The sequence below is a fragment of the Sphaerodactylus townsendi genome, linkage group LG03, assembly GCF_021028975.2.
Source record: "Sphaerodactylus townsendi isolate TG3544 linkage group LG03, MPM_Stown_v2.3, whole genome shotgun sequence".
Taxonomy (NCBI): Eukaryota; Metazoa; Chordata; class Lepidosauria; order Squamata; family Sphaerodactylidae; genus Sphaerodactylus; species Sphaerodactylus townsendi.
The window spans coordinates 124,568,864-124,592,169 of record NC_059427.1 but is presented as its reverse complement, the minus strand read 5'-3'; the positions used below and the strand labels follow the sequence as shown (position 1 = coordinate 124,592,169).

The 23,306-nt window shown below is 43.2% G+C and overlaps 2 protein-coding genes across 13 annotated transcripts in view; one reads left to right on the top strand and one right to left on the bottom strand.

The window, feature by feature from the left end:
* CCDC57 (coiled-coil domain containing 57) overlaps nt 1-16,345 on the bottom strand; it is an 81,733-nt gene extending 65,388 nt beyond the window's left edge. For 6 of the 11 annotated variants that reach the window (XR_007243807.1, XM_048488278.1, XM_048488282.1 and 3 more), the window contains exons 1-3: nt 4,331-4,411; nt 3,075-3,143; nt 85-196 (exon numbers count right to left, since the gene is read on the bottom strand). Coding sequence is in view for 8 of the 11 variants with exons in the window: in XM_048488278.1 (XP_048344235.1) it covers nt 85-91 (7 nt within the window). In the remaining 3 variants the exon portion in view is untranslated. Of the gene's footprint in view, nt 1-84; nt 197-3,074; nt 3,144-3,355; nt 3,408-4,330; nt 4,962-15,840 lie in introns of those variants that run through there. The other 5 variants (XM_048488279.1, XM_048488281.1, XM_048488280.1 and 2 more) reach the window with 5 other exon arrangements.
* Nucleotides 16,127-23,306, top strand: part of SLC16A3 (solute carrier family 16 member 3) — a 34,640-nt gene continuing 27,460 nt past the window's right edge. For both annotated transcript variants that reach the window (XR_007243808.1, XM_048488289.1), the window contains exon 1: nt 16,127-16,487. The gene's annotated coding sequence lies outside the window, so the exon portion shown is untranslated. The remainder of the gene's footprint in view (nt 16,488-23,306) is intronic.

Here is a 23,306-nt window from a genome sequence, read left to right as displayed (position 1 = left end):
TGAAAACATGTCTGTTCACCAGGGCAGCAGCCACCTGACACAAGAGGGTTTTTAGAGGAAGAAGAGCAGGGCCCAAAGGAATACCTTCCATCCAGTGGCCTCCAGTGCAGTTATAATCTTCTACAGCTCAGCCTTGTATAGAATGTTGCTTTCTTCACTGCATGCAAGGTTTAAATAACCCAAGTCACAACTGAACCTGCCACAGGCACAAAAGGGAAAATAATAATCGATGCCACCTTTATTAGATTTGTTTGATTAAATTCAGTAGTAGTATTGAATTTAAAAAGTAAGCAGTTGTGCTTTAGCAATCAGAAAGAAGTTCCTACTAAAATTCAAAAAGGATTTCAGGGAAAATATTAACTTGGATTTAAAAGCTAGCAGACCCCAGGCTTACCTGGGTCCTGTTTTGCGGTTCTGCAGCGCAGTGAGGGAGGCAATACTGAGTGACCTTGCTGGGCCCAGAAGCATGGATGGATAACTGTCAGGGAGACCTCTGCACATGTGTGGGATCCCCAGTCTCCTTCCATTTAAAAATATATTCAAAATTCCATAAAACCCATAGATTTTTAGTAATTTTGCACAAGGTTTTTACTGGTAAAGTTAACTTACACTAAGAAAGAAATAGTAAAGCTTGCATAAAGGGGGGGGGGGGGACCAGCTCCCCCTGACCAGGCTGAACTTTCACTCATCCCACTTTTCAGCAGGAATTAAGATGGACCGGTAGCTGTTAAATCTAGTTGGACTAGAAGTTTTTACAAAAATTGAAACTTCTTTCAGCATGCTATTTCTCTGTGTCATAACAGTGTTTTTAACTGTTTTAACTGTGTAAACCATGGGGAACATTAATGGGAAGGCAGATGAAGGATATTGTGCTACCAACTGTTGATGGAGTTCAGCTCTTTCCTACTCAGTTAAGAACCTTAGGGTTACAATGGACCCATTGTTATTGACAGCAGTCAGCTGATCCTTGTTAACTTGGTTAACAGACTTATTGCTGAAGAAGCAAGTTAGCTGCAAAAAAGGCCTTCCCCCAATTCAGCCTAGTCCAAAACATGGCATCTTACCTTGATACAGCTAATATGGCCTGGATCCACATCACAGTTACATTTAGACTAAAATACTATAATGCACTGTACGTTGGTCTCCCCTCAAAATCAATTGAGAAACTCCAGTTGGTGCAGAATGCAGCTCAGCTATTATTGGGAGCTAGATGGAGCACTCCCTGACATGGATGGTCCAGGCTAGTCCAATCTCATCAGATCTTGTAAGCTAAGCAAGGCTGGCTTTGGCAAGCTAATATTTCGGAGATTACCAAGGGTCAGTTCACAGAGATAGACAATGGCAAACTGGCTCTGAATGTCTCTTGCTTTGAAAACCCAACAGGATCACCATAGGTCAGTTTCGACTTCACAGCATTGTGCACATCAACCAGATGGTATTACTCCTATAGTCACTCCATTGGTTGACCAACAGTTATTAGGCTCAATTTAAGGTACTGACTGTCATATACAAAGCTGTTTATGGCTTTGGACCCGCATATCTGCGAGACCACCTCCTCCCTATGCACTGCCATGACAATTTCACTTATCTGAGCAAGGTCTTCTGCAGGTATCAACCTGAAAATTGTCAAAAACAACAACTGCCCCTAGACATAATTTTTCCAGTGTGGAACAGACTGCCCAAAGAGGTCAGGAAAGCTCTTTCTCTCCTGGCTTTCCTCAAACGATGCAGAACTGAATTATTTAAAAACCTTTTTACACGGGCAATAGAGTCGCACTTTACTAAATGATTCACCAAGTTACTTAGATTGAAGTCTACTGTGTATTGTGGTCTATACTACTGTGTTTAGTATACTGAAACTAGGATCCTGTTACATAATTTTAATATAATTTAATGTGTCATGATAAGTCATGCTTTACTTCAGTTCTGGTTTTAGATTTCTGATGAGTTCTACAACTCTGATCCCATTGTACTGTTTACTGAATACCCAATTCTGTCAATTAAACTGACTCAATCTGTGTAATCTGCCTTAAATCCTAGTGAGAAAAGAGACTACAAATGATATAAATAAATAAATAAAAACCTCTGTGTTGACAGCTTTTATTGTACCTGCATATACACACATGCAACAAAATGCTCCTTTATACTTGGGTAGGCAGAGCTGATGATGTATGAATATTAGTTTATTATTACATCACAATGTAAAGAGAATTTCAATTAAGTATGAACAGCTTTTTCTGCCAGGTATCCCATGCCTTTAATAGCTAGATAATAGGCAGAAATATACCAAATGAAACTCCTTCCAAATATATGATAGGTTGACTCTCTTTCCCATTTTTGTGGGTTTTTTTAGTAGTAACCTTCATTAGGGATCACATTTTTGTGTTTTGTTTAATTGTTCCTAATTGATATGTCTGTGTATATTTTTGTTTCAATGTTTTATGGTTTACCTCCTTGGTGACCTAGAAATTGGTTGGAATATAAATGCTTTCAATAAAATAAATAGAAAAAGTTTTGCTACTTTTATTTGATTGGAAATCCGATTGACTTTTTAGAATGTTTACAGGTTTTTATTGAATATCTGTGTAATATATTTTCTACTTATTCTACTGCTAAATGCACAGAGGTGTGCCAAAAAACCTTGTGAGCTAATATGAAACAGGTTTCAAAATCTCTCTGTAAAAAAACTAAAACATGATGGATCTTGTGTCCCAAACATTTCAGAAAGGAATGAAGGATTTTTCCTTCAGTTAACAAAGCAGAATTTGATGCTAGCTATATGAATAGTGGGGCCAGGATGCTTTAGTAAAATGCTTTTTAAAATACCTAACAGCTCTGACACATGCCTCTTTGGTTAAACTTAGCAAGACCTTTCCTATGGTCCTATGAGACTGTAACTTAAGACAACACTGTTAACCGGGCTTTAGCTCCTCCAGTTCTAAAACTTAGGGTGAAGCTTTTTTAAAAACAGAATTTTACATTTACAGTAAATGCACTCTTGCATCTTCTTTTTAATTATACATGTGTAAAAATTAACACACTTATGTTAGTATTAAAAGAATCATGAAACTCACCAAACAACCTTGGAACAGTTATTGTCTCTCAGCCTCAAAGTGTTGTTGTTACTGCTGCTGCTATAGCCTCTGAGTAAAAGAATACATTTGTGTTATTAAAAAGAACTAGCAATTATTACATTTTATTACTAATTCAACTTTACTAAGAATAGCCCATTCTGTGTATTGTTATCTAAAACTGCAAATTCCATGCATAACACTGGTTTCACAACCATCAGAAACAAACCCTCTGACATTTAACAGTTTCCAAAAATCCCCCACAACTCTGTGGTGATGATTACCTGGTTATCTTAATCAATGTATTTAATTATCAACATGGTCAAATCTGAGGATAGTTAAACCTGGAGACTGGAGTCATGAACAGACAAGCCAGATCCTTCTACAAAACTGAAATACACCTCAGATTTGCAGAAAAATCTGAAATCGAAACATAAATAGTGTGGTTAAAAGCCCTCAAAATAATAGAAGCTATCGCTTTAAGCAATTAAGGCACCCAATTATTGTTTGTAGGGAATTATATTGTTGGGTGGGGTGATTTTGTGCCAGTTACACACACTCAGCCTCACCTTCTTCACAGGTTTCTTTTGAGGATAAAGGTGAGGAAAGGAGTGGGAAGTAAATTGGTTTGGGTTCACAGTGTGGAGGAAGGTCAGTTATAAATTAAGTAAATAAATATAACTGAATATGGAGATATATAATTGGTAAATTGTTTGGTGAGAAGGAAACCGGGGAAGGTAAGGATAAGAGAGCGGCCAGGAGGAGAGAAGGAGGAAACTGTGGAGAAGGGAACATAGGGGGAAATGAGGTGACCTTCATAAGTCCTTGCTGGTTCCCTACTGCACAACTGGGCAGGGCTCAGTGGCCAGCAGCGCAAATCTCAACCAGAGTTTTGACAGGGAAAGCTGCCGAGATGAGACAGCTTAAAAAAAAAGGGAGGGGTGGGTGGGAGATGCTGTTAGGTTATATTGAAGAAGGGAAAGGGGAGAGGCTGTGGAAGTTTTCAGGGAAGGGAAATATGAAATAGTAAGGGAGGCGAAAATAAATTCTCCTCACAAGTCCTTGCAGGTCTCCTACTCGTATGTCTAAGAGAGAAGCCCTGAGTTGGATGGCTCAGGCTGGGTCGACTGTGCTTAAAGCGAAACCGGCTTTATTGTAGAAAATGATTCATCACATATTTGAGAAAGCACAAAGCAGGCACTGCTAAAGACCGCCCCACCCCCCCAACCACGACGCACACCCGCTTCCACTGTACAAACCAGCAAATTGGTTTTCTCTATCAACCGCTCCGTCCCGGAGGCGAGGCTGCTTACATTTCCATGGAAACCGCGGCAAAACTGGTGCGACATAAAATCCTTCCCGGGACCGCGTGCCTTCAGCCTTTGGGGCCGCCTCAGTTTCTCCTCGGGTGGTGTGAAGTTCAATTGTTCAGCAACGGGTCCAGCCAATTTCATTTGGATCAACCTTCGCCATAACAGGAACAGCAGCTCTCCGCACCGGCCGACACCCTTTCATTTAAACTACTGCAACTCTGGTTGGAACCCATCTTCTACCCACGCTGACTTATGACGACCCCGCAAGGTTTTTAAGGCAAGAGACGTTCAGTGATGGTTTGCCATTGCCCGTCTCCGTGTGGGCAGGGAGAGTTCTGAGAGAACTGTGGTTGGCCCAAGATCAGCCAGTAGGCTTCATGTAGAGGAGGGGGAAATCGTACCCAGTCCCCCAGGTTAGAATCTGCCACTGCTAGCTACTACACTACACTGGCTCCGCTACACCATAGTACAAAAAGTTCTGCCATTGCCACAAATCGCTGCCATTAGCATTCCCAGCATTTAAAACTGTATTTACTTCCCACCTTTCTCTACATCGTCTCCCACTCTCTCCTCCGTTTTATCATCACAACAACCCTGTGAGGGTGGTTAGGCTAAGAGAGTGTGACTAGCCCAAAAACTCCTAGCAAGATTCTGTGGCATAGCAGAATTTCCTGGCCAAGGCCCCCTAGCAAGTCCAACATGCTAAATGGTAGCATCCCTTATTCTTATTTTCTATGGACTGTATACCTTTTCAGCTCTGCATCCACTCCCATTGCCATTTCCACAAAGTGACATGTTCAGCCAGTCTCATCTTTTGTTTCATGTTTTTCTAACAGAATCTTTCCACATGCTTGTATCCTAGGCTGACCAGCCGTCCCGCTTTTGGCGGGACAGTCCCGCCTTCGCAAAGGACAGTTTGGGCGGGACAGTCCCGCCTTTGCAAAATTTGTTCCTTCCATTGTCCCGATTTTTGGGAGGCTGCCGCACTGCCTTCTACGGAAGCCGATGAGCAGTCGCGGCGGCCTCCCGCCGCCCAGCGCAACTTACGCGGGAGCATGGCCTTCTGCCCTGTCACGGGGTGGGAAACAACAGCACCCCAGAAAACCGTGCGCTCCTGTGGCTCCATGGCCGCAGGAGCGCCGTGGCCTTCTGAAGTGCGCTGCCGTTTCCACGCCCTATGTTTTACTTCAAAGGGGTCAATCCCGCCGGTCACCTTATTGTATCCTTCCGCCACTAAACTATCCTTTATGGGCTACACACATCCTCCATTAACTCCACCTTTCCTCAGTCTTGCCCCTAGTTATATTTTATGCATTTATAATATTTATATCTTGCTTTTCAGAACTTTGTCCTGATGCAGCTCAATCAGTCAAAAGACAGGCTGCCATTTCCAGGCTTCCAAACTAAAAATAAAAGGCATCTAAAGGACAGGAGCCCCCAGGGGGAGGGCGGTATATAAGTGGAACAAATAAATAAATAAAATAAATGTAAGGAAAAGGCAGAGGATATAGACATCAGTGAATCTGGCAATGCAAGCAGTTAGAACTGAGTGGATATTCTTTGTAGGAGAGGTACACTGTCTCCAGGGACCGAAAAAAGAGCATCTTGCATCTTCTGTACACAACTATCACACGACCACAGTCGACTGTATCTCTCTGAATTTTTCATGCATGTCTAATCAGCTAATGTCCACCCCAAACCTTACTTCCATAAAAACCACTCACCAGCTGCTATCATTACAGGACCATTAACTGATGTTTCTGACTGCTTCCTGCCACTAACCACTTCCCATTTCTGCTGTACTAATATACATTTTTCACATACATAAGCCATCTGTAGCTTTATTAATTTTTCACATACTCATATTCCTAAATAACCACTTTAATTATTGAACTGTCCTTGTTGGACACACAAAATTTTTGCAAGTGTGTGTCATAACTCAGTTATAAAACGGTTAACAAGTAAACAAGTTACTGAAGCCACTGTTTATGACCTGATCTGTTGATTAGCTATTGGTCAGTCAGATAGCCATTGCTTACATGTTAGTGAGCATGTACATCTGAAGTTATAAAGTTAACTCTGGCCGTTTCTGCGGCCCCTCATGCGGCAGGAGTTCTGTGCGTGGAGTGCAGAAATACTTCGCACGCATAGCGTCGCGAGCGAACGAACGAGGAAAGACGGCAGAGGGCAGAGGCGGCTCCGCCGCGGAGACTGCCTCTGCGCATCCATGCCAGTCCGCCTCCATGCAGTCCACAATCCCCTGCGGTAGCAGCCCGCCCATGCGCCATGCGCTGCCTCTGGAGGTGGGAGGACAGTAACTGGCCGAGACTCTTGACATAATAAGCGACGAAGGGCGCCGTAAGAATAATGAAAAGGCGTCTTCCGGTAGCGGTTAAGCACCATCGCCGATCCTCAAGCAATCTAACCCTTTAAAGGGTTTGTTGTTTAGAGCTGACGGCCAGCCACCCTGGGGGGGGGAGGAAGAGCGTCGGAATTAAGCCGCATGCGAGCGGCGACCTGGGGGCATGCCTTTTGGTGCCCCAGGCGTCGTCAATGAACCGTGCGAATCGCGGCCTCTGTTTCTTTGTTTGAGCAGACACAACACCACCACCATCATGACCATGAGCACAAAACAACATATAAGTACCAAGATGTAACCAAATATACAGGATTTCTTATTTTATCTCCATATAACCCAGTCTTTATAGTTAGTAAACTCATATATAAAAAGCAACTGAGAATCTGTCTCTTCTGTTCTACTCTGCTAATAGTCCTCTAGGATATAATATGATAGCAGGATATGCCTACCTTTTTTTCCTTCTTTAGAAAAACCCCATATTAACTTGTTCTGCCATATGTGTTGGCTCCATGTTTCGACAGCACAACTGATTTTTTTTTTCATTTGCAAATAAAGTTTTCCAAGCTTGTCTCCATGCTATGTTCCTTTTGCCAAAAGTTGAGTGACCAGTAGCAGTATACCTGACAATTTTGTTTTCCAAAAATCCTGGAAGTATCACGTACTTGATAGCCATCCTGATAACTGCATTAATTTTGTCTTTGTTAAAAAATATATTATTTCTCCCGTATTGATTGTTGTGACCACTTTCTTAATTCATAGATGTTCAAAATAACTAAAATATGTTATCTTAACTGTGGACTGTGAAGAGCTCTAAGATTCATGAGTGGGTCACAGAATGGCAAGTGAGATTGAGTGAAGGTAAGTGTGAAGTTAAGCAGTTTGGGGACAATTAATTTTGATGTATTGTTGAAGGCTTTCACCGCCAGAATCACTTGGGTGCTGTGTGGTTTCCGGGCTGTATGGCCGCGTTCTAGCAGCATTCTCTCCTGACGTTTCGCCTGCATCTGTGGCTTCAGATCCTCTGAAGATGCCAGCCACAGATGCGAAGCGAAACATCAGGAAAAGGCACCATACTACCAAATGCAACCATGGCACAGATACAAATTAAGTGGCTGACTTCACATATAGAGGGGATGAGTCCAATGAACTTATGGTGACTAATCAAGAAAGAAATCTTGGGTTCCTGGTAAGTATCTGATAATACACTCAATGAAAACAAAACATGTGGAAGCTGTGAAAAAGCTAAATTCCATGCTATAGTTTTTAGGAAAGGGTTAAAGGATAAAACTGCCAGCATTATAATAAGTGAACCTAAATCTTTAGTAACAAACCCTTTTGGTATACGATGTACTATTCTGGTCTCCTGCATCTAAAAACAAGGGCATTTTATAACTCAAAAAGGTACAAAAAATTTGACTAAATTATGAAGCACCAGAGCACCTATTCTTTAAGGAAAAGCTACATAATTGGGGGCTTTTTATTTAGAAAAAGGATGACTAAGAGGGCAGTGATAGAGGTCTATTCAATTATGAATGATGTGGAAAAAGTAGATAGAAATAACATTTCTGTCCCTCCCAGATACAAGAATGCAGAGTCACTCAATTAAATTGATGAGCAGTACATTCAGGAGAGACAAAAGAAAGTACTTTTTTCCAAATAACATATTTATTATTATTTATTATTTGATTTACTATATAATGAAGTTATGGAATTTGCTTCCACAATATATGTTGAGAGCTGCTAGCCTATATGTCTGTATACACATTCATGGAGGATAGTCAAAGGGAGGGATTAGTCTATTCAAACTCCTGAGAACTTAGAGAATCCTGAGGAAGGATATGTGGGGGGGATTTCCAAGCCCCCCCCCCTTCTTCATGAGCATCTATTACTCATAATTTCACACTATGTGTCTACGTGGGGCTAAAGCAGTACTAGGTTGGATTTAATGCCTCACCATTGTAGTCACTCTATGACTTGACTATCTGGAAAAGAAATGGTGTGGCTGATTTCCTGAAGTGATTGGTTGTTGCTTAACACAAATCTACAAGTCATTTGCTAGAAAGGAAATCATCTGAGAAGTGCTATTACAATGGCAGGGAAGTGTTGCTAAGTGTTACTTAGGATTCTGTACTTTTTCAGTATTCTGTTAAATCGTATCTCAGTTTGAACAAGGAACTAGTGACTTTGAGGAGAGTGATTTCACCTGTCAAAATGTCTGCCTACACAACCATTAAAGGTGCAGGGTCCTGTACTCCTCTGCATTTGATCCCATGGTAAAATAACAGGAACTGATTTTCTATGTATTAGGTCCAATTCACATGATCAACAGACATATGAATGCTATTTGAGTGGATCTATGTAGCATTCAACATACATTGAAACCACAGTGAGATTACTTGAGCAGCTGCCCAAATTTAACTAGTTTTGTTTGTTTTGGATTGCATCTGAATACCTTATGCTGGGTAAAAATGTAAGAAAGCCCTTAAATAGGATGCCTGTCATACATTAAAGTACTATGTCAGTATTATACACGTTCCACATTTTCTTGGCCCCATCCATTAAAAGCTAGTCCTAATAATAATATCTTACAGCACTTTCAGAAATTGCTCAGACTCATACTTTGGAGGGTCATGTTTCAACTTAAAATTCAGCCCACTTTTACCTTATTATGCCACAAAGGGAACAAAAAATAGGTTGACTGGTAAGTATTAGTTGGGTTGCAAGTAGGATGCAGATATGCTAAGCAATGTCTCACTGGATACAAAGTGATGAACAAATCCAAGCATCTACGATAAAGTTCTTTGAACTGTCTCTTGAGAATGCCCAGTCTGGGTGAGATGCACCTTGTACTCTCAGTCACTGTTTGTGTTACTTCATAATGTAGTTGTACAGGCCAAATGGAAGATCCTGCTTCAGTGCAGGGTGTGGGACCAGAAAATGTTCAGGTTCTTTCAGACCCTACTGTTTGTGAGTCTCCATAGCTAGTAATTCACATGACAAATATTAGTATGCAGAAATACCCTTGAAGTTGCTCTGGAAACTGCAACTGGTCCAGAATGCAGCGGGACGGGTCCTTACCGGATCTCTTGGAGACTGCATATGCAATTAGTGCTCTGCCAGCAGCGCTGCCTCCACATTAAGTTTTTGATATTGACCTTTAAAGCCTTAAACAGTTTGGGACCATCATACCTATGGAACCTTCTTTCCTGTTATTGCCGCCCGCCCCCCCCCCCCGAACATTGTGCTCAGCTGATAACCTTCTGGTAGCCCCTCCCTGGCAGAGGCATCGCTCCAAAGGGGCGGGGGGTGTTTCGGGGTAGACGGGGTGTGGCAGGGACAGAGGTTGCACCAGTGCATTGGGCGCTTTCCCCCCTCACTCCGTCCCTGCTCCCTGGCGCAAGAAATATTCAACTGTCTTCAGTTAGGGCCAGGGCTTTTTCGGCCCTGGCCCAGTCTGGTAAAACACTCTGTCAAACGAGACCCAGGCTCTGTGGAACCTGGTTCAGTTCCACAATAACAGCAAAAGAGATATTACCATGGTTGAAGGCAGCAATGGTTTTACAGTAGCCAGCCTTCCTTTCCTTTCTGTTCCCCATCAGGCATAATCTGCATAATGGGGAAATAATTATTGGGGCACCATTTTAGTTTAGTTAATTCAAATTTTAAGGGTTTTGCATTATTGTGTATACATGTTCATGATTGTTTTAATGTTTAATTAATGTATTGTGGTGGTTGTGAGCTACCCTGGGCGTGGCTTGTGTCAGGAAATGGCAAGGATAAAACCAATAATATAAAATAAAAATAAATATTACATCTTTTCTAATAATTTCACAGTATTTAAAGAGAAAAGACCTACAACTCGAGAGGTCTAAGGATTAGCCACATTGGTGACTTCTGGGACTCTAGTACCGTGCTAAATTACAAGAATAAAACTCCTCTAACTGACAAGGTCATCAAAGATATAAGGATGTAGCCCTGCATAGAAGAAGTGTACCATTAAGCAAGACTGCTGCTTTTTTGTGTAAGAGTGTGTGCATTTGCAGGTCCATACAGGATCATGGTAGCACAAAAACAAACAAACAAAAAGGATCATGGCACAACTTGAAGGAGTCAACAACACCCAGAATAAGAGTATCTGCTCTCCTGTGCTATTTAAACCACAGTTCTGTCTGGGATCCTTGCTGTATGCCAGTGAATTTATGAGTCCCACTTCTGTCCTATTCACATCCCTACTATATTATGATGGTAGATTTCACAGCTGCCAGATCTTTAGCTGGTTGTTGGTCTTTCATTACAATTCAAGCCTCACCAGAGGCCTAGGAAGTTGTAATGTATCGTTGTAGTATTCGTGCGGATCCCATATTATTATTATTATTATAGATTTTGCAGCTGCCAGATCTTTAGCTGGTTGTTGGCCATTCATTTCAATTTGAGCCTCATCCAGAGGCCTAGGAAGTTGTAATGTATCGGCGTAGTATTTGTGCAGATCCCAGCAGGGCTGCCTTCTGAATTTGGCAGATATTATGTCAGTTCGAAGATGTTTCAAGTGCTGCCCTAGTGTTTTTGGAATGGCGCCCAGCGTGCTGATTACCACTGGAACGACCTCAGCTGGTTTGTGCCATAGAAGGTGAAGCTTGATTTTCAAATCATGGTATCTAGTGACCTTCTTGTGTTCTTTTTCAATAACCCATTTGTCACCGGGTACTGCTATGTTGATGATGGTCACTTTCTTGTCCTCGATCACGGTGATGTCTGGTGCATTGTGCTTCAACACCTTGTCCATTTGGATTAGAAAGTTCTAAAGGATCTTGACCTTCTGATTTTCCGTTACTTTCTCTGGACAATGTTCCCACCAGTTTTTAGCTGATCTTATGTCGTAATTCTTGCATAAATTCCAGTGGATCATCTTGGCCCCTGAGTTGTGCTTCTTTTTGTACTCAGTCAGGACAATCTTTTAGCAGCAGCTGAGATCACGATCTACAGTTTCATCAGCTTCTTTGCACAATCTGCACTTTGCATTATCCGAGGATTTTTCGATTCTGGCCTTGACCGAATTTGTTCTAATGACTTGCTCTTGAACAGCTAAAATCAGGGATTCAGTTTCCTTTTTCGCCGCTCCAGTTGTTAACCACAGCCAGGTCTTTTCATTGTCCACCTTGTCATTGATCTTCTCCAGAGTGACTGGAGTGGAGCTTTGTTGTGTCATGAATTTGGTCCTCGACATTCGCGCAGCATTTCTTGTTTTAGGACTGCTGGGTGTAAGCCGTCGTCTGTTCTTCACTTCAATCAATGCCTGTTCTTGACTTTTATTCACATATCGGCCAGCGCATACTTCTCCTCTTCCACTGTTTGCTTTACTTGCATTAAGCCTCTGCCACCAGATCTCCAGGGAAGGTATAATCTATCAGTATCACTGCATGGGTGTAAGGCATGGTGCATTGTCATAAGCTTCTGAGTTTTTCTATCCAATGCATCCAACTCAGCCTGTGTCCAGTTGATGATTCCCACAGTGTACCTCATGACTGGTATGGCCCACGTATTGATGGCCTTGGTATTCCCACCGTTCAATTTAGATTTCAAAATTTTCCTGACTCTCTGGGTGTATTCTTTGCTGACCACAGTCTTCACTTGCCTGTGCTTGATGTTATCGAGTTTTAAAATGCCCAGGTATTTATAAGCTGCCTCTTGGCTGCACTTGATGAGTTGGCCGTCAGGCATTTCTATGCCATCATTCTCAGTAATCTTGCCCCTCTTTATTGCCACAGTGATGCATTTTCCAGGCCAAATTCCATTGAAATGTCTGTGCTGAATATTCGGACTGTGTTCACAAGTGAATTATTGTTGTTGTTAAGACAAATAATAAAGACCAGCCTAGATATGGTAGTGTGATTTACATTCACTTATACACGGTGCATCCAGTCACATCTTGCTGCTTTCTTTGCTCTGCTTCATTGCACTTTGTTGCTGCCAGCTTTTTTCTACCAATTAAGTATAAGAAGTTATTAAGTTAACAGCTATGTGGTATGTGGGGAAAAAAGGAATAAGCTTTACAGACGTGTGTGCATGTTATGGCATTGATCTATTTCTTAATGCCTCTGTTGCATTCTAAGAGTCTGTTGCATTAGGAGAAAATTTGAGGTGTTTTTTTTTGTTAAACTTCATGGCTTAGTAGTTTTTCTTTCTTGCTTTGTGTTAGCAATTCTTCATCATGAATTCCAGTCTTTTGAAAAGCCTTTTCATCTGCATGATGTCCCTGAATGGCTGTTCCGAAAAGCAGGCGACTAGAAAAGCATCTTTGCTGAATACAAATCATCTACAAGGAACAGTTCATTAGATATAGCAGTGTGATTTATTATGTCATATTTTCAATGTAACATTCTCTGCTTTCACCATGTGTGTATTTCTGCTCATTCATCAGGAAACTATTTGAGATCTTATGGATGAGAAAAATCAGCATCAGAGTGCTCCTGTTAGGTTATAGTATGGTTCCAAAGAGTTCCTGAAGGTCTGTCTAGTCAATTACATGTGTGCAGGTGATTGGACGCAACCCTAAGAGGGTTGAAGCTAGTGCAAGCAGTGAGTCAGCAGGAGTGTCTTGCCACACATATATCAGGAGAGAGTGCTGCATCACTGATGGTATCCCTCTTCTGCCATCTCTGGCTCCAGGGAGTGCATATCATCTTTTAGTTCCTGCCATTAAAAATGGGCACAGCCTTCTCATGCAGAATACTGGGTTACATATTGAAAAAGAGCTTTGGAAATAGACAACAGGAAGGAAATGGTCTTGAAATATCAACTCAGCTTCCAGAAAGCAGTACCATTGAGCAGAAGTATTCAGGATTTTGACATCTGCATTCTTCCACGTTACTTCAGTCTTCCAGACAGTGGGGTTTGGTTGCTAGAGTGTCAGAACTGGGGAGGGCCAAACTGAAATCCCTACTCAGCCATGAAACTAATTGGCTGACCCTGGGCCAGTCACTCTTGGCTTAAGGTACATTGCAGGGTCGTTGCGAAGAAAGGGGGAACCATGTACACTATCCTGAGCAAGGCAGGATGAAAGTCTGATAGGCGGTACGTTTTAAACAGACTATTTGCCCATGAAATATGCACTCACTCCCTTTCCTGTAGAAGACTTCTGGGACCCATGTGTAAAGTTTAATGAAAACTGGAGCAAACTAGGAGTACACGGACATATTGTCCAGCACCCTGCAATGAGACACGATGTGCCATCCTTCTTCCATTGTGCCACAGAGCAATTCACAGTCCAAGACTGTAGTACATTGTGAACACAGAGCAGACACATTATGGTAAAAAGTACTCATGGAACCAGTGACTGATTCACATGCAAGAGTCCAGCCACATACTGTTGGTTTAAATATGCCTCCTACACTTGTAGCAAATAGTTAGCAATTAAAATCAATGTACTTTCCAATCTATCGCTCTTGGCATTATCATCTTCTTTCTGGCAAGGGCTCCCAAGATTTCAAAACCTTTTTTCATATTGACTCCCTAATCAACTACAAACATTTTTAAAAATCTCTTAAAACTGAACAAATAACATATAGCAGGTGACGTATTTTTCATCCCTGTAGCATGAGATAAGAAACAGACATATTTAACTTCAACCACTAGTCTGTGCATAAACCCCCATTATCTATAATGTAATGAGCTTGTAGCAGAATCTGATACATATTGACTGAGCTAGTGTGATATTGTGGATTTTTCAAAGTTATTCCAGAAGTTCAGGGAAGTTTTCAGTAGCAAAATGTATATATTAGTGAAAAGAATATTGGCTAGTGGTCTGTGCTTATAACTTCATTATGTTCATGGTGTGCTGTCAATCTATAAGCAGTTCAGGAGTTTGGGGGATTTCTCACTGAAATAACATGGCAGCACCCTTGCCAAATTACAACTTCCAGGATTCTTTGAAGGAACCTATGATACTCGCACAAGTTAAGAAGAAATGTATAAACGTTTTGCCATTGGAGTGCAATTGAAACACTATCTGGGTGGAGGAAATCTGGATCCTCTGCAGCAAATGAGTGACTAACCAAATGCACATCTATTGCACAAAGTGATCATCTGGAAGGGTTCTTATTCTATAAGGCAGACATTGCAATTAATGTGTGTATTTAAACAGGGAAAAGGAACTCACTCACAGACAGAAAGAACCTTGGCTGTACATTCCTTAAGGCAGTCAGCTCTATACAAGGAGAGCCTAAGGGGTTATGAATGATAATTCAAGCGTTCCGAAATCAGAAAGACACTGTACAAAATCTCCACGCCGTCCCTTCTCAAACAGTCTTACTGATTGCAAGGCAGGGTGGCAGGCAGAAACAAAAACTGGGGATTCGTTTTAGGACACTTACCAATTAGCTGCTACATTGCCAGTGTTCACTGGTTTTACATATCACTAAATGAACCCTGGGAATGATGCAGCAATGCACATGATTCTGGAGAAATGTATAGGTATAATGAAGCTGGGGCCTTTCAAATGTTCAGAGTTTTTATTTGTTACCTAGAAGGCAATCTGACTCCAGCTCCTTGGCATGGGTCCTGGTTCTGAAACTGTTCCCGCTGTCTAATCAGGATTTAGTGTTTGTCTAACACATTGCTATCCTAATTGTTACCATTGAAGTCCTTTGTCTTGAACAGAACAGAGTTCTGGTGCTGGGATTCTGTATTCTGTCCAAGGCTTTCACGGCTGAATTCAACTGGTTCTGGTGGGTTTTCCGGGCTGTGTGTAACAGACTTCCCTCTGTGATACACCTCTGAAGATGCCAGCCACAGATGCAGGCGAAACGTTAGGAGCAAGATCCACCAGACCACATCCACACAGCCCAGAAAACCCACCAGAACCAATTCTGTATTCTGATGATTTTTCTGTCTGGAAATTTTTTTGCAATACCAGCTTGTATATCTCTTTTTTTTTTTTGCAATATTGCAATTTTTTGCAATACTAGCTTGTATATCTCTTGTTCACAGAGTTCTGAGGCTTTAGCTGTTCTGGTACAATTCTTGGGCCCCTTACGTTGGAACAATCCTAAACAGGTCTATCAAAAAGCCAGTCCCTTTTGGGTCGATGGGGCTTACTTACTCCCAGAAAAGGGCTCTTAGGACTGCAGCCTTGGGCTCTGTTTCTAATCCTCACGTTCATCTTCTATGACTCTTACTGTCCCCGACTCGCTGCCGTCCGTGTGTTTCTTCTGCGAATCCAGTCCATTCCCACCGTCTGCCATCTGTTCCTGACTCTAGCAGCTGCTCCGAACCCTTGCCCAATTGTTTTCCTGGTTCAGCAGCATCGTGGTCTCTGAACAGTCCCACGTGGCTTTTCCAGTTCCAATCCCATCTCAGCGCTAACCCTAGCTGTTTTGATCCATGGCTTCGCCCGGTGGCTTCCTCCTGGGCTCTGACCCTACCCAATGTCCAGAAGCCCGTCCCTGATCCTACCCGAGCTGCTGCCACCGCCTCCTGGAATTACCGATATCCCCTAGCTAGCTGCGACCTGTCTGACTCCATTCGGAATCGTCTTCGGGGCGGCGCTAGGACCCGTCCAGCCCCGGGGCTCTCCCTGGCACTCTCTGACGTTGGCTAGAGACAGGCAGGCATCTCGAGCTACAGGCGCTAAATCGCCTCTGGACCGGAGCCGGCGCAGAATCCCGCCGGGCCGGGCTCTGTACCGCCATCGGAACCGGCCGCGCTCAGCCGCCGTTGCAACCCAGACCGGCGACTCGGGACTTGCAGGTACCAAAGTCAGGCGGAGTCGCCCGGCTCTGATGGGGCTGCTGGCTGAGTCGGAACCTCGCGCCGGGGACTCGCGCAGGTGGCACCACCAGCCTCGCTCCGTCTAGCGCCTTGGGTCAGCCCGAAACTAGGGAGCCCCTTAGTGCCCCCACCCGCTCACCGTGATTTGTCTGCACTTTCCAGCTTCGGGGGGGGGGGGGGCGCACTCCAGTGGACGCCGCCGGATCCGGGCGCAGGCTGCGAGCGCGTGCGTCGCCCAATCTCATTTTGCGCCCAGGACGCCTGCCGCCATTCCCCGGGGAGCGAGACAAAAGAGGAGGGGGAGACGATCACGCGGGGGTCACCGGGGTGGAGTTCTGGGGGACTCGCTGAGCAAACCGCCCCCCCTCCGGACGCTCCAACAAAAGGTAGTGAGAGATGCTGAGCGGGGCCAATGGAGGCAGCGCCGGTGCAACAGCAGGGGAGTTGACAGGTGGAGGGGCAGTGGACACGGAAAGTCTCCCATCCGTTCCTCAGACAGACGTCAACAAGACTAGCCAAGTCCCGAGCGCCGCGACTGAGCCGTGTGATGGTTCGGGCGTCGTCGTTTTCCCCCAGACCCCCGATTCCTCCTCCTCCTCCCTGAGTCTGGTAGTACGGCTAGACGTGACCGCCGAGGGCTCCTCCGCGCTCCCTACTAGCCCGGGGCGTCATGACTGGCGCGCTTCTCCCCATTCATTTTCGCGCGCGCGTCCCTGAGTAGCGGCGCTGGCACCAGAGGACAGCCTCCCCTGGCTCTTCCTGGAGCTCTCCCTTTTCTAGGCAGCCTTGCCGTCCGTTTATCTACGGCCGAGACGGGATCTGAACCCAGCCTCCTTAAGTCTCAAGGACAAGGAGCCCAACGCCACTACGAGAGATCATAATGCCTCTGAATGTGTCCTACCCGTTGAAAGATGTGAAAAACAAGGCCTCTGAAACCTGCCATGCTCAGGGGTTTCACAAGGGCTGAGAAGCATGGCAGCACCGGCCTTGTTTCACAGGATGGGGAGAGTGGTTTTCAAATCTTGAGCCCATCCGCTGGTTTCTTCACTTCAACTTTCACTGGGACTGAAACTCTTGAAAGGCTCCACAAGAGGTTGGAGGTGGAGGGAATAGAGGGGAGGGATGTGTCATCTGTGGTTGAGACTGTCAAAGGGGAAATGAGGATATGGTTGCCCAGGGCTTCATTCCTAGAGGCAGGAGTGTCAGGACTGGCTCAAAACTGCTCGAAAATAACCTAATTTGGAAGTGGACCCCTGGCTGTGAATGAGCTGTGGTGATTCAATAGTGAAACATGCTTGTTCAGGTAGTGTTACTCTGACATCCAGAGCCAGTAAATCTTTGAAATTCAGGTCTAGGAAGCAGCAGCAGAGGAGAGTCTTGGGCTCTGTGCCCTGTTTGTGGAGCCATCACTGCAACTGTTTGGCCATTGAGTACTACATGATTGTCCGATCCAACAGGACTTTTCGTATAGTATTATTTTCAGTCTCAGTCCTGGAAGCGAAAAAGGTCCTGGGCAAAAAACCTGTTTTGGTAATATCCTTCCCCACTCCCACCTCTGTCAGTCTTTTCTCTCCTGCAAAAACATTAAAATTTATCAGAGATAACAACTACAGCAAACCATTTATCTCAAGTAATCTGAGAAGTCCTTCCTGGTCCGTACTTAGCATGTGCCTGATTCATTCCCTCCAGCCAGTACTCAGATTATAATGACTAATTTAATTATATCAATGTTGCTTGACAGGCCTGGGATAGTTGCTTGAATTTGGAATACCTTCCTGTGTGATGATTTTGTAACCATGTGTTTTAAGTATCATTGGTTTCATTCCTTGTTTGCCTGTTTCCCTGATCTGGCCTTTTAAAAAGAAGATAATTCTAATAACTGAAGGGGATTTAAGTTTGCCTGTTTCTCTGTCTTCTTTTAACATTCATCCCATTATACCTGGAGTTGGAGCACTGCTGCTTAGTTGTTTCAGAACACGTGGTGACCCCATGAATAGGGAGGGCCCAAGGGAGCTATTAAGGAATATCATCTGACATCTGTGTTGTCTTCCTTATTATATTTGACATCCACCCCAACCCCCCACCCCAATGTATTCAAGACAGTCTGTTGCTTTTAGCTGTACATCCACTGTGATTCCTAGCTCTGTTCTTGTGTGCTGGAAATCCCACTAGATTCAATGGGACTTGTACCTCAGTGTGTATATAGGAACTATGCTGGGGCAGCAGAGGAGCTGTTTGAGAATCTCATGTACAGCAGACTTTGGGCAATGGCACTGTTCTCACTCTGAGGACATGAGGCAAGGTGCATGCTGGGTTCTGGCTGCTAATGTGGCTTTTCAGTTCCTCTGTGCCTTGACATAGTCTATTCCCGCTGAAGGGTAAATTCTCAAGATGGACAGTCGCTGAGCTTGTGACCCAGTGTAAAGTGCAGCTCTGCTCTGAGAACTGACTGTAAAATGATAGCCTCACTTGACAGCTTTTTTTCCCCTTGAGTATTCAGTTCTCTTCATGACTTGATTTTTGTTCATGCCAACATTTGGGCACGTGAAGCACTTGAGCTTCACCAGTGGTGTCATACAGCAGGGTCAGGGTGCTCATTGACATGTAGATAGCACTGATCAGCAGGAATATTTCTAGAACCAAAGGGTTTTATTTTAACTCTTCAGTTAACCTCTTCTTGCCAGATTGCAGCATTAGGGATTATACTGGAAATTTCAATTGTGAAACAGCATAACTTTTATATAACATCACATACACGGCCCTAACTTTTGCACTGACCCAAGCTCTGTTTTACTTCTGGGCTGTTTTATGTACATCTTAGTAATATAAAGCTAGCAACCCAGATGTTTCATACTAGCTAATCTAAAACTGAAGCAAGCTGTCTCTGTCTGTGAGTGTGTGTTTATGTGTGTCCATGGGAGTAGAAAAGCCTGCCGGCAATTATGCATGAAACCAGAAAGGACACAGCTAGGCTTTCTATTTGGAAAAAAATTGAGGTTGTAGTCTTTGCGATTAGGCAACATCACAGCAACATTAGTGCTATACATGCATAGAATGGCTACTCCAAGATGGAACAGCGAGGGATAAGCATTCCTTCTGCCCTGAGTATCAAAAACACATAGTTTCTACGTGTGAAATGTTGGTGTGCTAAGTTGTCCTTGGCCAGACACACTGAGAGCAAGTTGAGTTCCCATGGCACTGCTAGCAGCTCAGGGGCCCACCTCAGATCCAGCTGATGGCTGCATTAGTCTGGAAGGTGATGACAGACATAAGCCAAGCTCTGTTGCCTTGCCTTCTCTCATGCTGCTGGTCTCAGTGGTGCTAACGCTAGCACCCCAGTACTTTGTCTTGGTTGCTTGGCCCTGCTGAGAAAAAGGGTCTGCTGAACTGCTCTCTGGCCTACATGCCATTGGCTGCCTACCCCAGTATTAATTGCCCTGGTCAACAAAAGATAATTTTAATAGGTCTTACCTTGGTTCTAGAAGATATTTAAACTTGAGTTTTAACAAATCTCAAAGGAAAGAAAATTTCAAGGCAGTCTGTGGGAGTGTCGTTCTAATTTATGTATTGAAGGTCTGGATGTGCACTCTGGTCTACCAAGTAAACCTCAATGATTTCATTTCAATATCAACCCTTAAGAAGGATTTTCCCTCTGTTCCCCCTCCCAGTGCTCAGTTGCCTAGTGGTTCTGGGGGTCTAGCTTTCTGCCTCTTGTAACACAGCATGTTTGCTTTTTGAAACACTTGTAATTTGTCCTTTTAAACTCATTCTTTCCTTGAATTCAGTTTGTGAAACATTCTTATTCAAAGACATTTCCTTATAGATAGAATCAGTAAAACATGAAAATCCCCAGTTCAAATCTCAACTCAGCCATGAGAATTCCTAGGTAGCTCCTATCAGCCCACTATCTTGCAGTAGCAACTACGGTAGCAGCAACACTAAAATAGGACTGTTTTAAAGATTATTAGCAGTGTTACCCTGAGTATAGTTATACACTTTTAAGCCTATTGATCTCAATTGATTTACAAGGGTGTAACTCTGCTTAGGATAGTATTGTAAGGTAGTGTGCATTAATTTTTCTGAGTACTTAGGAAAAGTTGCATATGCCTTTTTCTTATTGTAATAATTTTTCTTATTGTAATAATTATTATTAGATTTGTGACTAACAAAAATCATACTTTGGTACAAAATTTGGATCAGCTCAACCACACCAGTAGGGTATAGTGGTTAAGAGCAGGTGCACTCTAATCTGGAGAACCGGGTTTGATTCACTGCTCTGCCACTTGAGTTGTGGAGGCTTATCTGGTGATCCAGATTAGGTTGTGTACTCCAACACATGCCAGTTGGGTGACCTTGGGCTAGTCATGATTCTTCCAAGCTCTCTCAGACCCACCTACCTCACAGGGTAGTGGATTCCACATGGACCAAAAACAGTGGTATGAAAACTGTGAAAATAGTGTAAAATGGTTTAAAACGGTGTAAAAGGGTTTGCACCATTTTCACACTGTTTTCACACTGCTGTTTTTGACTCTTGTGGAATCCGACTGAGTCTGTTGGGGGGGGGGGGGGAGGAAAGGGAGATTGTATGCTCCCTTAGGTCTCCTTACAGGATAGAAAGGCGGGATATAAATCCAAACTCATCTTCTTCTCTCTGTAATTTTTTTAATGCTATTTGCAGTTTAAGAGTGGCTAAAAGCTTTCTTGCCCTTCCTCTCTCCTGCTTTCCCCTTGTGCTTGGTCAAATGAAACATACCATCTCTGTTTGGTCAAGTGAATGAGTGTTATTTGGAGTACTCCACAAGATATGGAGCACTGTCCTTGCTTGTGCCAGGAATACAACGTGAATGTAGCACTTGTGCGAGTCCCCTGTGCTTTGGTTACTGCAAAAGAAAATGTCATAGTAAAGGTCAGAGAAAAGAGGATACTGTAGTGAGTTGAGGGAATGTGTTGTCAGGTGGGACCAATAAAGTAGATGAACAGAGATGGGGAGATGACAGGTGAGTTGAAGTTCTCCAAGGGGAGAAAGGTGTCTGGGGATATGGGGATATACAAGAGTGAAGTGGTTTAAGAAAGATTCTTCAAACTCGGAGGAATGAAAAACAATCTCTTCATGGTTATGTGATCTTTTCTTTTATAATTAGAATATAATTCCATGAAGAACATTTTGATAATCTTTTACATGTTATGATTTCCAAATTATATCTTGTTCCATAAAGTCAATAAAGGGCAAACACTCAACAAAACTCAATTCTTACTTCTGCAACTTCTGTCAGTCTTCTGCCAGATTTTATACTATCATTCTATTAATGGCAGCAGATTATGACTATTTCATTTACTGGCAAGTAATGGGTTGCAGCCTAGCATTCTAATTTTCCTCTTAAGGAAGGTATCTTCTGAGCAGAGTAGTAGAAAACAGCACAATATTTCCACTGTGGTTAATAAACTCCAACCTAGCACATAATGCTGTTTCTGAATTAGTCAGTCCTAATAGCCAGTCAAGGGTATTAAAAACAAGCTATATTTAATTACCAGTTTAATTTCATGTTTAATTTTCTTTTAGAGCCTTTGATTACATAAGATTTATAGTGCAACCTTACGTAGAGTTACATCTTAGAAGGGTGTAATTCTGTTTAGGATCATAATGATAGTATCTTAATTCTTCCACTTTGTTATGTCTTGATAATGTGAGCATTTTCCACCATGTACCACTCTATGTGCAATTCTAAAGGCCATAAGAACATAAGAACATAAGAACAAGCCAGCTGGATCAGACCAAAGTCCATCTAGTCCAGCTCTCTGCTACTCGCAGTGGCCCACCAGGTGCCTTTGGGAGCTCACATGTAGGATGTGAACGCAATGGCCTTCTGCGGCTGTTACTCCCGATCACCTGGTCTGTTAAGGCATTTGCAATCTCAGATCAAGGAGGATCAAAATTGGTAGCCATAAATCGACTTCTCCATAAATCTGTCCAAGCCCCTTTTAAAGCTATCCAGGTTAGTGGCCATCACCACCTCCTGTGGCAGCATATTCCAAACACCAATCACACGTTGCGTGAAGAAGTGTTTCCTTTTATTAGTCCTAATTCTTCCCCCCAGCATTTTCAATGAATGCCCCCTGGTTCTAGTATTGTGAGAAAGAGAGAAAAATTTCTCTCTGTCAACATTTTCTACCCCATGCATAATTTTATAGACTTCAATCATATCCCCCCTCAGCCGCCTCCTCTCCAAACTAAAGAGTACCAAACGCTGCAGCCTCTCCTCATAGGGAAGGTGCTCCAGTCCCTCAATCATCCTTGTTGCCCTTCTCTGCACTTTTTCTATCTCCTCAATATCCTTTTTGAGATGCGGCGACCAGAACTGGACACAGTACTCCAAGTACGGTCGCACCACTGCTTTATATAAGGGCATGACAATCTTTGCCGTTTTATTCTCAATTCCTTTCCTAATTATCCCCAGCATAGAGTTTGCCTTTTTTACAGCTGCCATGCATTGAGTTGACATTCCCATGGAACTATCAACTAAGACGCCTAAATCCCTTTCCTGGTCTGTGACTGATAGCACTGACCCCTGTAGCGTTGGGGGGGGGATGAGTTTTCTCAATAGTCTCTGGTGAGGAACTTTGTCAAAAGCCTGAAGAATCTAAGGTACTTGGCTCCAAAGATGCCATTCTGCCAGTTGATACTTTTGTTGTTGGAAGAAAGGAGGATTTTTTTCTAATTACCCTTGACCACTGCAGATACCCTCTTTTCCCCTCCCTCATTCTTCAGGTCCCTGACCTTCAGAAGTAGTAATTGGGCAG